General features: G+C 45.8%; 1 protein-coding gene across 8 annotated transcripts in view; it reads right to left on the bottom strand.

The window, feature by feature from the left end:
• Positions 1-15,723, bottom strand: part of ABLIM3 (actin binding LIM protein family member 3) — a 141,803-nt gene that overhangs the window by 45,734 nt on the left and 80,346 nt on the right. For 7 of the 8 annotated variants that reach the window (XR_014543035.1, XR_014543036.1, XR_014543037.1 and 4 more), the window contains exons 2-5: positions 14,671-14,811; positions 10,803-10,986; positions 6,846-6,958; positions 1,500-1,626 (exon numbers count right to left, since the gene is read on the bottom strand). Coding sequence is in view for 1 of the 8 variants with exons in the window: in XM_083594056.1 (XP_083450182.1) it covers positions 1,500-1,626; positions 6,846-6,958; positions 10,803-10,986; positions 14,671-14,811 (565 nt within the window). In the remaining 7 variants the exon portion in view is untranslated. The remainder of the gene's footprint in view (positions 1-1,499; positions 1,627-6,845; positions 6,959-10,802; positions 10,987-14,670; positions 14,812-15,723) is intronic. The other variant, XR_014543038.1, reaches the window with a different exon arrangement.

Here is a 15,723-nt window from a genome sequence, read left to right as displayed (position 1 = left end):
TTAAATAAAAAATCTGTGGTGTGATTGCTACTCTATACACTTCTAGTTATGAAATCTGAAAAAGGATATTGTACAAAGCAACCCTACCATTAACACTGAAGAGTGCTGGGCTTTTCTGTTAAAAGATGGAGGGAACCTGGAAATGCACGTTGTTGGAGAGCTCTTCTTGCTCTTAATTTCAAGCCACGATTTACTATTCTGTCATGTTCTGAAGACGTTAACTGCAGTTTCCTCATTTGTGCAAAATGAGAAGTTATGGTTAATGAAAGACTTCCAGATCTGTTTGCTCACTCTTGCAAAGGGTATGATACTGAGACATGATAATGATCTTAATGCAGTCTATGCACAATGAAGAAGTAACCGAGTGCAGTGGCCATCCAAAAGCAAGAAAGAACTGTGACCATGCTTAGCCCAATGGATAGCAGGCCCCTGACTCATGCTTGAGCTCTGACATTGTAATCAGAGGGGAAAGCATGAGGAGTTTTGATAAAGGAGACTAAAGAAGGCAGGCCGGCCGGCCGGCAGGCAGGCAGGGAATGTCTGTAGACTTTTCTTTGAGGAGTGTTAAGTCTGACAAAACCTGCTTCACACATTACGCTTTCTACACAGTCATTCATATTTGTTTAGGAAAGGGAGGGGGAGGGAACTTGTAAAATAGAATGGTTTAATTGCTATGTGACTATTATTTTATTTTATTTTATTGGCCTGCTGCATATATACTGGGAATCAAACTCAGCACTCAGAAAGACATCCACATGTTGTGCTAGCACAAGGATTTGTCTCTGTGTGAAAGGATTCAGAAGATCCTTTGCACTATCATGCCTACATTACTCCAGGGCTAAAAGTGTCCATTGATTAACCAGTGTGTATTGAGTAATTAAATCACTAACTGCACAGTAAAAATGTAATGTGGCTTTTAAATAGGATTCTAGCAGACGCTGTCCAGTGACTTTCAGTACTGATGGCAGTTTTACAAACAATTATCTCGAGGGAATTTAAGATAGCTTTACTGCCAATGAAAGTAATTTCTCTGCATTACTCAGTCAAGAGAAAACGTTCTCCTTATATAGCCTCAAATATTTCCTGGCACTGTCTATAATGTCACATTTTCAACTCTCATCCATCTACACACAGGGGATAGGTGCAGTATTTACTGCAGCAGTCCTGTGGCCTGTCAAATGACTTTTGTAGGAAAGGTGATCTGCTGGTTCCCTCCAGGTAGATGCAAAAGGAGGCTGCATATCTTTCCCGAGAAAGAGATGTGCAACTCCCCTCTTTGTGCATTACACAGGGGATGAAAAAGAGGAGGCACAGAAGAGTCACTCTTTCTTTCCCAGCTCGGATGCAACATACAAAGTTGAATGAGAGATGCCAGGTGGTGCAGCCTGGAGACCTTCTCCAAGGGCACAGGTCAAATGCTTAGCTTTGAAGCAATCCCCACCCACTCAGCAGAGAGATGAGGAATGTGGGCCAGCAGGCCATGGGGAGGAGACACGCACTTGCTGATGTATTCTCCAGTCAGGACGATTCCACAGGTTTGGCACTTGAAGCAGCTGACATGCCACTGTTTCTCCAGGGCCAGGAGAGACTGACCTTGCTTGATCTCCTCCTTGCAACCTGCACATTCTGGGAAGCAAACGAAGCAGAATTAACAACACAGCAGCAGTATCCTGAACAGTTTAAGAAGCAGACACTGAAGGACAGCTGTGCCCACCAATGGCATCCTGCCTTGCAGAATCATGGACAACACTAACTTGAATGACAGGGCATGCAGTAAAGGGTACAGACATTCCAGGAGCCCTGTGCCATTTTCAGGGTCCTGTCCTAATTTAATGCAAGGAGTAGCTATTTATCTAGCACAGGGATGAAGGACCTCAGGGCCTGGAGGGGAGTGTAGCCCTCCAGGCCTCTTTGTCTGGCCCTCAGAATTTTCCCAATACCCCTCACTAGACCTGCTTCACATCTTTTGCCTGGCTGGAATATGTCCTTGAAATCTGATGATACCATTTTCTTGCCTGAATGGAGGGAAAAAGAGGGGTGTATGTGTAGAACCTAGCCTACTTGCCATGTCACAGGGAGGTGACATGGGGGAGTCCTCACCAAAGGACCAGCAGGTGTTGGCCTTACACCAAGCCCTGGGTCAGGCTCCATCAGGGGTGAGGAGCCAAGGTCTCACGAAGAGGCAAAGGAGGGGCCAGCCACACTCAGGGTCAGCTCAGCATCTGACATGAGGGAATGGCAGACTGGAAACCTGTCTCATCCAAAGAAGTGCCTGGCTACAGACAAGGGCTCCTCAGGAGTAAAGGTCTCATTAAGAGGAAAGTCCTCTTCTGCAAGAAAGCAGGTGATAAGAGTCAGCCTCTGCACATTCTGATCATGAGCTGTTCTGACCTTGCTGCTTGCCTGACCCTTGTTGTAAGCTCTGCATGCTTGAACCCTGACCTTGGACTGGCCCTGGATGCTCAGGAACCCAGTGAGAGCAGGGCACTGCTTTACAATGGGAATTTTTGCATTAGTGGCTCTACTCACTTTTGCGTCTGGGTCCCACCTATCACAGGAATGTGGGCCCCAGAAGGTTGTCCAGAAGGGAACAGTGGAGAACGGCACAAAGTGGCTCCCAAAATAATTGTTGAGCTACACACACACACACACACACACTTCCCTTAAAAATTGCAAGCTGAAAGTTGTAAATATTGCTCTCAGCCCTGTGCTGAACTGAGCACCTAGGGCAGAAAGTGAACTTCCTGTTTTAGGTCACATTTGTTGAGCCTGACTTGGTTTTCCACATTTTACTGCTGGCAAGTAGTGTGCTTATGTAATAGGCCTGTGGAAAGAACGGCCACATTCCAGCTGGCTGCCAATTCCTTCCTCTTCCTGATGAATCGCTCCTTGCCGTTTCCACTCCTGATCCAACTGCTCAAACCAAGCCAGATGTGGCAATTCAGGAGCACCTTCGCTTTTGAAGAAATTAACCTAGGAGTGCCTGGCACAAGGGAAAAGGAAATCAAAGAAACAGAGGCGGGGCACATGGATGGAGCTTCTACACACCACCAGATGCTTGAGGGAACCATGGGCTCCTTTGTTTCATCTCCATGCCCCGTTGAATTATTTTGCTCAAGAACAGGCAAGGTGGTGGTTGACATTCTGCTGGCAGCCCCCACCTACCCCATGTCTCCCACTAGTAGAAATGGAAGGGCATTTTTCGACACAAGGCAACATCGGAAGAGCTGTTCCCTAACCTCTGTCTGTCTTGGCCATGTCCGGCCCGTGGCGTTATTTACCAGCTTCCCTTCCCTTTCCCGTTTCCCTCGCTGTCTGTTGAGACCAGTGACAGGAAGCACATGGGCTTGGAAACCATGACCTTGACTGTACTCTGACAGGCTCTTTCCTCCTGTCCTTCAAAATCGGAGAATCCCCCAGATTTCCAAGTAGCTGCTTTGCCACATAGGTTGCTGCCCAGTTAGAAGATGGGCTGATCCTTTTGGGAAATTAATTATAGCAACAGCAAGTGCAACAAAATGCCCAAAGGTGCAGAGGTGGAGGGGGAAGGTGCAGAGGTGAAGGGCAGTGCTGCTGATGCTGCCTTTCATTTGCCACACCTCAAGAGTGCTGGAGGGAGAAAACACAAAGCAGATCCTCAAGCTCCATTTGCTGTTCCTCCTTCTCTCTCTCTTCACTAATCTGTCAATGCTACCCTCAGGCTTGCTGGCTGCTCACCCTTTTTTGCTACATTCCACTGCTAGGAAGGCTTAGGGGAATCTCCAGCTATTTTTAAAAGCGTCATACAACACTTCAGACAAGTTTGCTCTGGATCCTGGAAGAATAGGCAGTTAATCACGAAAGCCTTATATGTTTTACAGTGGCTAACAAAATGATATTAGACTCCCACAGCAAAATGTTTTGCCTTTATATATTGCGGGGCATTCTAACCTAGGTAGCCTTTGCATATATAGTACTCTTCCTGCCTCCTTTTCTGAAACAACTGTGAGGTGCTGTTTTAGCAGCACCAGTGCGTGTGCATTAAGAGCAATGGCTAATATAGGGAGAGAGAGAGAGAATATGTCGCTGTGTTTCACCCGGACCCATCCTGAATGCTGCTTGCAGCTTGTTATGAATAATCCATGCTGCCCTCAAGTAACCTGAGCTACACAGCCAAGGAGAGGAATATATGCAAGAGTGGATTTCAGGGGAGGATGTGGTCTTCAGGTGACCTGATAGTGGTCTAGGGCATGGAGAGGGAAGGGTGGGGTAGGGGGGCAGAAACCGCATAGTGGCCTTCACTAGGTTTCTCTCTCCTGGGTCTAAACAGGTTCCTGGAAATCAGGCACAGAGGGAGGGGAAGAGAAGAGAAGCATTGTGCAGATTCAGCAGGCTCTGGGCTGCCAGTTTGATTCACAGCACCTGGTTCCTGAGTTTCCAGTAGCAGAACTGTTGGCTAACTAGTCTGATTCTGAGAGTTCAGTTCTGTTTATTATTATTATTATTGCTATAAGGTGATAATTAGAACCCAGAGAACATCTCATTGACTTAATAGAAAATACCTTAGCAGAGTGATGAGGTTTTCTTACATGCTATGTGCACAATTACATATGTGTGACGTGCAATATTCCATGTGTGCCACATGTAGTATTAGTATTATATATATCACCTTGGTGTTACAAGTATCACAAGAATGGAGGCAGGGCCAGCCAAAGACATTCTGACCCAGGAAATACAAATGGCACCCCTATCTTAATAATTAACATGGGGCCCACACTCCACTGGGAAGTTCTCCTCCACATCCCTCATTGTAATGAACTACTATGCCCTTGCTCAGCTCCTGTTTCTTGTGAAGTGGCTTGCACCCTATAGGTCCAAATCTGTCTGTCTCCAAGTCTAATAGCATGAATGGAGTCTAAAATACAGATTGGAGCAGCTGTTTCACTTTGCTGCATGGATGGAAGCTGTTTGTAACTCTGAAATATTGGGATCTGAAAGGAGGACAGCTGCCAACTTCATCATTCCAAAAACTCCAGGGACAAACTCCAGCCAAAGATGCCATGAAAGATTTTATTGCATTTCAGTGACATCATTTGATCAATTGGAGACATCGTCTCATAATAAGGAAGGACAAGACGCTGTGATGTCTGGGTGCAATCACTTCTTGGAGTAGATGCAGAAGCTGGTAAAAGAATATTGTTGTCATCAAGTACACATTTCTGCTATCTCTCTGTTACTTTAGTGGTTGTAGATACATTAGATTCCAAGCTATAGCAGGCCTCCTGCTCCTTTGATAGCATGGAGAAGATTGACAGATGCATCTGCTCAGCTTCTGCCTCCCATCCAAAGGAAAGAAGCTGTGCCCTAGACTGCATCTCACAAGACACCCTCCATCTTTCATTGCCAAGGAAAGGCCAATAGTCAACCCTACCCTGAATTCCCATCCTTTTTTCCCTTCACAGGGCATCTCTTTCCTAGGGAGCCCATTGACCAGGCTGGCTGGGGCTGATGGGAGCTGGAGTCCAACAACATATGGAGGGGCACAGGTTTCCTCATCCCAGATTAAGATCCTCCACACCTGCTAAAAAATGCATATGCTAACCAGTCTGGAGGTTATCAGTGGGATACAGCAAACTAAACAGGCTGGAGGTCACCTGTAGTTTACAGATCCAGCAGCCAAGACAGAGAGAGCATGTCCTGATATTCAGTTGATTTGGACACATAAACATGGTTCAGTTTTAGGCATCAAAAAAAATCAACCCTGGATCAAATGGTCACAGTGCAGTTATAAACACTCATGCCTTTGGGAAGATTCAGGGAGCCAATACTGAGGAATCCTTGTGGGCACCAACATCTTATATACATTTGTGTGTGTGTGTGTGTGTGTGTGTGTGTGTGTGTGTGTATGCTAAGTGCACAAATTTGGAATTATATTTCCAAATGCAGCTGTACAACAAAAAGGGGGGGGGGGTCTGCAGAAATGCAGGTGTAAGTTTGACTTTCTCTTTTAACAGTGCCTTCTTTATGTACTTCTATTATTGTTTCTTAAAATATGCATTTTAAACCATCCTTCATCAACTAACACTCAGGCTGGTCCACATGCAGACCACATTCTCAAACATGGTGCTATGTATATGTAAATCTATTGAAATCAATAGGTACAAGTGCTCTCAGTTGGATTGTGTTCAGTGTTGCTCGTGTTTGGCAGTTCCCTTCAGCCTGGTCAGGAGCAGGCTGTCACCTGGGGACGGGACACACACACACACACACACACACACACACAGTTTTATAATCATTTTGTGCTGTTCTTCCCTTTGCAATCAATGTGTCTAAGTAAACACTAGGGAACAAGAACATCTGTTGCTTCCACACTGACATCACACAGCCTGCCTTGCAACTGTGCCCAGCTGGTCCACATCCCAGTGCAGAGCACTTGCCAAAAAAAGTATTGTATTTTTTAAAGAGTGATCACCATTTAAAACAGGAGTAGAGAACCTTCTTCAACCTGAGGGCCACATAATTCTCTGGACAAACTTCTGAGGACTGGATGCCTGTGGTGGGTGGGTCCAGAGGCAAAATTGGGCATAACATTGAATGTGAATATTCCCTTTGTACACTAGTTTCTCCACAGAGTCACATAACCCTCTCTATTCTCCACCCAGGCAAGCAAGAAGCACCTGAGTTTCAGGACACATTCCAGCACAGCAAAAACACGCAAGTAGTATGCAAAGTGGAGCCAGTGAGAGGTGTGGCCTGAGAAAGATGTACAGCCTGGGGAGAATCTTAAGGTTTCACATCAGATGGAGGTTCTCCACACATTTACAGTCAAAGTATAAAAATAATGAGGTAGGATCTGCTGGACTTACGGCTTGGTCCATGAATCTTGATGGGTTTGTTGCTGATCAGTGAATGGGAGCAGGTTTGGCAAACGCAGTCCTTGCCACTGAATGTGACTTTGTCTCCAATGGGGAATGGCTTCCTGAAAGAAAGGCGAACCCAAGAAAACATCACAAATACTCTGTAGGACTTCAGATACATGTGGATCCCCTTTGCCGGTTTGCTAGTTCCTCTTCTTCTATAGCACCTCACACCCATCATTGGATCTTCCTCTTCCTATCCATTGGATAGCCTCTTTAAGCTATCTCTGCACTCGCTGTTGCTTCCTCTGTTTTTCTTTTATTTTTAAGCCTTGTTCCCCCCTCCTCTGTATGTTGCTTTTGAACATGGTATTGAAAATTTTAATTAGAAAAAGAGGACACTGCTCCATTCTCAATCTCCCCCTGTGTTGCAGTATTACTAAAATTCTGGGACAGGCCAATTTGTTGTCTTCCCCATGGGTCATCCCAGGCATCTCCTATTTCCCCCTTCAACATCTCTGTCATTTTGTTCTCTTCCTTTATACCCTACTTCCCTTCTTTTTTAAAAAAGTTGCAGAGTCACTCTAGAAAGTAGTACAGTTAATATCATTCTCATTGCTTCTGCAACTGAGCAGAACCAATGGCTTGACATCAAATATTATAGCGACAGATTTCATGATCCTTATAACACATCTGAACATTTCAATTCAAATATCAATATTTGATTCACAACGATGAAAGCCTTATTTTTTTTAACAGAAAAAAATGAATATTGCAGAACTAGCAATGCTCTTATCTGCATATGCAGAAAACAGAGAAGTATGTGCACAAAACTCAATGTAGAAAAGTCAATGAGCAGGAACACACAGGCATCAACTTCAACTATAATTTGGGAGACCTCGCACACGTAGGCAGAAGGCATGTGAAAAGAAGCATTCCCTCTGCTTCTAGGGTGGCCAATGTGTCATGTAAGGAGTTACCACGAGTCCTTCATGTTATGAGACAAAAGGAAAGGTTCTCCTCCCTTGGGTTCCTCCCCCCCTCCCACAGCACCTACAAATAAAAGGAAGTTGCAGGGAGGGGGAATGAGATGTGCCATGACTCCTATAATAACAGCAATGACTGCCAACTGGCAGACTTTGACGGCCAGGTATATTGGTAGTACAATCTGCTTTCATGATAAGTGAAGATTTTATTTACTGTATATCTACACAGTGGCGGAGCAAGCCGATGGGTGCCTGGGGTGGCGTGTGTGCCCTGCACTTGGGGGCAGGGCAAGCCACCCATGGGGTGGCGCAAGCCAGGACAGGACGCTCCGTGGGGCCTAAAGAGTCTGCCTGCCTCCTCTCACTCAGCCGCCCTAGGTGGACCGTTTGGACAGCGTGGAGCCTGCGGGTGCCCAAGGCACCGCGTCTCTCCCAGGAGATATGTGTGGCTCAGGTATGCTGCAGGCCCCATGGTGAGTGCCGCCCACCATTTTGTCACCCCTCCTCAGTGGTGACACCCGGGGTGACCTGCCTCCACCGCACCCTCCTTCCTCCGCCCCTTTATCTACACACTCACACCATGCTAACTCCCTGCGGATACACAATCTGGCTGCATGTTTGTATAATCAATTTAGCTCCTGTGAAGCAGCAGCTATGAAAGTTGCTTCATCGTGGATTTGAGAATGCCAGTAGCTTAGTTCACTTTCGCCTGCTCCTCTTTCCTATTTGCTTAAGTCACGAAGATACTCAATGGTTCTGAACACCCCACCGTGGAAATATTACAATGGAAGCTGTTCTCAGAGATCCTTTTACAGAGGATCATTCAAAAGGGTTAGTACACTTTAACTGCCCTGTTCTATTTACACTCAAGATAGTAAAAGGTAAAAAAGGAGCACAATTGAAAGTAATTCCACCTCTACCCATGTATATAGGTGAAGCAAGGATTCTAATTTGGCTGGTGACTGCAAGAACACAGCAGCAGTTCATCAGATTTCAGTATCCTGAGAGGAAAAGATGGGATGTGTTGAAGAATGCAGAGCAAGTGCTCCTGTCTATAAAGACACACGCAATCAAACAGGCATTTGGGGAAAGTAATTGGGGGAAAGAGGGGAATATAGCTTGCAGCAAAGGATATGCCATTGAGGAGAAGGGAAAGACCTGCATACCTGGTCTATACAAACAAAGCTGTATGTGTTAACATACTCTGAACATTACATGCTTGGATTAATTTCAGTTTAACTGAATAGTTAATCACCCTAGAGAACAAATATATTGGGTGGCATAGGACTTCTAGAGAATGCCAGTTTTGTAGTCTGGGATCAGAATGGCTGATCTGTTTCTCAGAGGTGGAAGCAGTGATCCCCAGCCCATCAAGTTTTAAGCAAAAGAAGCTGTATATATAGAGAGGTAAAGTTACAGACTGTCAGGCACCAGGGGTCTCAAATCACCAATGCCACTATGACAGCTGAACAGAAGAGGCCGAAGCTGTCTTTGGAAAGCGACCCACAGCATGCCAAAGTGAGACAGGGCTTTGCGAACTGTATGTACGACCTTGATCTCCTCAAGAGTTACATTTAAAGCACATGGCTTCCCCAAAGGATTCTGGGAACTGCAGTTTGTTAAGGGTGCTGGGAAGTGTAGATCTTTGTGGGGGTAAACTACAGTTCCCATTATTCTGTGTGGGAAGCCATGTGCTTTAAATGTACAGTGGTGCCTCGCAAGACGAAATTAATTCGTTCCGCGAGTCTTTTCGTCTTGCGAGGTTTTTCGTCTTGCGAAGCACGGTCAGTCGCAACTGCACCTCTTCAAGCGGTTTTTTTTAAAAAAGGAAACAAACTCGCAAGACGTTTTCGTCTTGCGAAGCAAGCCCATAGGGAAAATCGTCTTGCGAAGCAACTCAAAAAATGAAAAACTCTTTCGTCTTGCGAGTTTTTCGTCTTCCGAGGCATTCGTCTTGCGAGGTACCACTGTATGATGTGTGTGCAGCCCATATCTGAGCAGCAGATCCACCTTGATCAACTTGTACCCAATGTCCATCTTGAAGTACACTTACACCAAACCGCGGCTTGTTCAATCTGTTGTCTCACAATACAGGGACAACTTATACATTGCCAGTGGTGTCATAGCTGCTTGTACACCTTTCCTGGCAATGCTTGAAGGGAAAATATTGTGTGGGTGCCAACATTGCTATGTGATTCCTTTCAGCAGACCACAGAAATGGTGGTGGCAGTGATGTGTGTGTGTGTACGGCACAGCTAGTGTGGCTAATTAAAAACTAGCTTTTCCTGTCACTCACCCTTGCCCATCTTTCATTTTAATGCTCTCCTAATGCACTCCCAACACTAAGAATGACAAATTAATAGACCTGTCCCTCCAGAGTATATCTGAGACCTAGAAGAGTTCATAGCCCCCACAGTAGCTTCACCATTCCCTTGGGAGATTACTAATCCCCCCTCCCCAGTTGCAGGACCATCCATCTACCCTCAGGCTAATGATTGGCTAGTCTAGTCATACAACTTGACATCCATATTGCTAGAATTAACCCCTCTTTTGCTTGACATGCTCTTGATCCTGCAATGGGGCACAATAATATGTCATAGAACCAGTTATTGCCTAATGACGCATCGTGCAGGTATGTACTTTTGAATGTGCAGGTACCCACTGTTCTAAGAGTGTGTATAAATATTTTATTTTATATTATTTTAGAGAAATGAGCACAACACATGTACAGCTTTTTGTCATTGTGAAGAATGCAGGCATCTTCCAACCAGGCTGTGCTGCCTCATGTTTTAAGGAAATATCCTCTTTCATTGCCCTGGCACTCCCCAAGGTGTAAGAAAAGGAGGTGCGACATAGTGCAAGTTTCTACCATGCTGTATCTGCACATCCCACCATGTGGGTTCAAGCACCTTGGGCTTTCCGTTCGGGGTTCCCACTTATGAATGGGTTGCCCACAATCACAGCCAAACATTCCACTCACCTGCACATGCTGCAGACAAAGCACTTTGGGTGGTAGGTCCGGCCCAAAGCTGAGATCACCTCTCCCGTGATGAAGTCTTGGCAGCTATCGCAACGTGTGCCATAGAGCTTCTGGTAGTCATGGGTGCAGATGTATTCCCCGTTTTTAAAGAAGAAGCCGGACTGAGCTAGGTCACAGCCACACACTGCAGAGAGGGAAGCACACACAGGCAGAGAAGGGTTAGCCTGTCAGTTATCTTTCCCAAAGCTGACCTGTTCTTCTAAAGCAGGGATGGGTAGAAGGTAGACCAGGCTATACTAGTACATCTCTCTCTCTCTCTCTCTCTCTCTCTCTCTCTCTCTCTCTCTCTCTCTCTCTCTCTCTCTGATTTGCAGTATAGAATTGTAGAGTTAGAAAGGACCCTGAGGATCATCTACTTCAACCCTGGTGATGCAGGAACATGCAGTTGTCCCATATGGGGACTGAACCTGCAATCCTAGCATTATCAGCCGCACGCTTTAACCAGTTGAACTGTCCAGCTTTTTTAAAAACAACAAGGAGAGTTTTTTGTTTAGGTCAACAGGTTGCTGACTGCCAAATGTACAACAGCAACAACACGATGACTTTTCCCTTCTAAATTAGGCAGCTGAAATGAAGCAAGGACTTTTATGTGAAAGGACAATGGGCTCAATGCAGTTCTCATACCGAGAATAAATTTGGAAGGCTCAGAAAGTGCACAGGCGCAGCTTGTTCCTTAATTCCTGTTCTTTAATGTGTTTCTTTCATGCGGGACTATGTTTGGTAGATCTTGAGGTTCTGAGTAAAAAGCAAAGCGGGCCCCACAAGTCCAATGTCTGACTGCCCTGTTGTAAAGCGCTTGTGTGAGGTGCTACAACAGAGTTGGGGGTGCACTAACAGAAGGAATGTTCCTTGGTCAGAGCAAAGACACCGAGTTGGGAAAGCAAGCCTGAGAACGTTTCCTTGGGCAGTTTGGATGTGTTTCGTTCTTCAAGGTGCCTACCCTTTAAACCCAACAAAACGAACTAAAGGGCCAAGCCCCACAAGATGTCACTGTTGGGTTGCTGGCAAGGTCCAGGATAAAAAGAGAGAGAAAGCAGGCAGGCCTGTTTGGGGGAGATTTGTGCCCTGCTGAGAGAGAGCACTTGGCTGCTGCTTTGGGAAATTGTCTGTGAGCCTCGGTGCATGACGGCAACAGACTTTGCCTTCTTTAATTGGGCATTAGCAGACAGCAAGAGGGTACCTGGGCAGAGCAGCCTGGCAGAGGGAAGTCTGACCTCTGCTCAGGCAACAGGAGATTCATGCCATCCATCCTGCTTCTCAGCGTGATGCTGGGGCATCGTATCATTAGTGGCTGCTGCAACAACCACAAGAGAGAATGGAAAACGTAGGCAGTGGCATTCCCTGTCTTTCTAGTCACCCTGTGAGGTGACTGAGAGAAACTTGTCACGAAATGGACGAATGGCTCACTTACCAAAGACACCCGCACACACACTTAGACTTATGGAAAGAAGGGGAAGATTTGACCTATGGCTTTGGACTGCATCTTTTCGATGTGGTTGTGAAGGACCACATCCACAGCATACATTTGAATGCACTATGGTGCCACTTTAAACAGTCATGGCTTTCCCCAAAGATTTCTGGTGCTGACAATTGTTAGGAGACCCCATTCCCCTCACAGAGCTACAAATCCCAGAGGGGCTGAACAATCAACCCCTCTTCACAATGAACTCTGGGAATTATAGCTCTGTGAAGGGAAGACATTCTGATTGGTGGAAAGTGGCTGGAAAGGTGTGCCCTGCAGTTTGCCCTGCAGTCCCTAAGACAGATTGCTGCCCTAGTATGGCTGCTGCACATGAGGTGACTCGCCTAGGGCGACATGCTCCGTAGAGGGCAGGAGATCCCAATCTGGCCTTCGCGGCAGCTTCCAACTCAGCTTCTGGTAAACGGAAGATGCAGCCAAAAGCTGAAACCTGGGAGCTGCGATGCCACTGGTTTCCTTCCATCCTGCCAGGCATAGGTCTGGATTTAGGGGGAGGTCAGTGGCACATCTTGCCTCAGGTGCCAAAAGATCTCAAACTGGCCCTGCTGGGAGGTGAATATGAGAGCATATAGACCTGCTTGATTCTCTCTTATCCTGAAGGCTGTGAGCGCCTCCAGATATGATGGCTTGCCTAGATTTGCTGGTTGAAACCTGGTGAACCACACATTGCTCTTAGTATTGATGATGGAACAAGGGACTGCGCAGCCCCTGCAATTCCTGCTTTCTCACCTTATCTTGGACCCATGAACAAGTTTTCTTAGGAGCCATTTTCTACATGAGCTGCGCACGCAAATGTTCAGAGGTTTGGAGTGGGCAGCAGGACAGGCGTGTTCAGAGCCCATCGCTTCAGCATGTTCTGAGCCCATGCTGAGTTCTGCTGAGACATGAGTGTTGGGAAATACTTCAGCTCATCCTTGCCCTGCAGATGGAAGGGTGGCTGGGGAGGAGCAACGTTGAGATGTTGTAAAACTTAATGGCCCAGAACGGATGCGAAAGGGCTCCTTAATGCAGTTATTGAAACAGCTGCTCTTATGAAGGGGCAGTAACCGGATCTATAAATTTTACAGTGGGAATTGTCAGAGCTAGATAAGGCACCCTGTTAATTCCCACTCTTACTGTTTTCCACAATTTATTTTATTTAATTAATTAATTGATTAAATTTATGGCTCGCCCTTCCTCCCCAAGGATCCCAGGGTGGCAAACGAGTGATAAAGCAATGCATACATCTTAAGAGCATATTTAAAACAATCTCAGTACAGATGCTGACTGGGAAAGAGCTCAACTTTAAAGGCCTTTTGGAAGAGGAAACTTTTCAATAAGCACCAAAATATGGCACCTCTTTAATATTTAAGGGGAAGAAGCAAGTTTTCCTCGCTGCGTCCAGCACTTCGCTCTTGTCTGTGTCTGGCATAAAAGTACAAAAAGGCCTTCATGAGAGGCTTTGCATTTCACCACTGAATCCCTGCAAAATATTCAAAGTGCATGTGCCTTTTTTGCTCTGCAATCTCTCATCAACAAAAATAAATAATAGCAAAATAGAAACATTTGGCAACTTTCCAATATTTGCAAATATCAGCTTCACCTCTAGCCCTAATGCAAAAATATGTGATTTGAAGGCTGCAGCATTCTTTCAGACCTTTCAAGTGCCCCTATTTTCCAGGGATAGTTCTGGATTTACAGCAGCCATCTCGGTTTCTGATTTGATCCTGGAATGTCCTGCTTTTCCTTAGGATGTCCCTATGTTAATTGGAGAAATGCTGGAGGGTATGCAGTTATGCAATCCCCGAGCCATCACAAGGCAGCCCTGTATAGGGAATTTTTATAATGTTTAATGCTTTATTTTGTTTTTATATATGTTGGAAGTCGCCCAGAGTGGCTGGCGCAACCCAGTCTGATGGGCGGGGTCTAAATAATAGAATCATAGAGTCTTAAGAGTTGGAAGGGACCTGGAGGGTCATCTAGTCCAGCTCAGGAATCTCAGCTAAGCATCCATGACAGATGGCCATTCAACTTCTGCTTAAAAAGCTCCAAGAAAGGTGAGTCCACCACCTCGCCTATGGGCAAAAATTAATTTATTGTTGTTATTATAGAATTTTCAACGGAGATATGCTGAAGGGTATATTCTTTGCCTTTCCTCATTGTCACAATCAGTAAATGGACGCAGTGAATCCATAAGCTTCGGACAAGTGTTGAGTGCTTCTTAAATGCTAAACTGAACACTGCCTTCGCTTGTGAAGGGCTTGATCCTGTTGAATGGGGAGGAATGCCTGACTCTAACCTTTGTGTCCTTTTTGAACAAGGCAGCTAGTCATCCCCCAAAACACTTACCTTGGCAGGTGAAGCATCTGATGTGGAAGTGATTGCTCTGGACACGCACCACCTCCCCTTTACACGTATCTCCGCAGCGATAACAGTGGATGATGGTGGGACGGCCCCCCGGGTTGTACGGGTTTTGCTGGAAAGGAACTGCTGGGGAATAGAAAAGGCAGAGCTTGTTAGCAAGCATGCAGGAGGACCGATAGTCAAGAACAGCCAGCTTAGATAAATACATGAGCTGATTTCTTTCCTTGCAGAGTTTAGTGTGCAAGCTATAGGGCCTAGTGCAGGCTGGTGTTTCATTTCACGTATTGTTTCGGGAAGTGCAAATTAAGTGGATTTGCATAAAAAAAGCAAACAGATAAAAAATCTCTCCCATTCTTATGCAAAATAAGGGCCTCAGCTCTGCACCTCTAGTCAGTCAGAATTTCAACATTCAGTAAAGCAGCTTTGGGTGGAGCTCTTTCTTCACCCCCCCCCCGGCATCTACCTCTTCATGAATGGATGTGTGTGTGTAAAATGCTTGATATTGGTGCACAGGTTAAGGCAACACTGCTTGAGGGTGGAGGCGAGGGAAGAAAGACCATAGGATCTAGACATTCTTGAAGAGGGCTGCCTTTCCGAAGAGATTCTGAGTTCTCCAGGGAATTCTCACATCAAAAGTGAAGGTCAGATTTGTCAAGGTTAGTCTGACTACTAGACCCTGAGAATTCTCCAGGGAAGCATCTGATGTATCTGTCTCTGAGCCCTTTCAAAGTAGGCAGTAGACGGCCAAGACCCTCTGGAGAATGGATTGAGAGATAAGGGCTTCCTAACCCTTCTGAATCTTGCAGAGCGCCCTTGCAAAGGGAATAGTTTTCTCTACATCTGTTTCTCTTTCTTTGATGCTTGTTCAGCAAAACTATGTATTCTGCAGACCACGGAGGGTCTGTCAACATAACCAACCCCCCACAACCCCAAACCATGCTCTTATTAGGGTGTATGCAGTACTAGTAGTATATATATCTTTTGCCATGTAATGGTAGTGGAGGTTAACTTTGCTGCTCAGGGATGATTCCCTTCTTG

The sequence above is a fragment of the Podarcis filfolensis genome, assembly GCF_964270895.1.
Source record: "Podarcis filfolensis genome assembly, chromosome: 2".
Taxonomy (NCBI): Eukaryota; Metazoa; Chordata; class Lepidosauria; order Squamata; family Lacertidae; genus Podarcis; species Podarcis filfolensis.
Note: the sequence above shows the minus strand (reverse complement) of the source record. Positions and strands in the feature narration are given on the sequence as shown.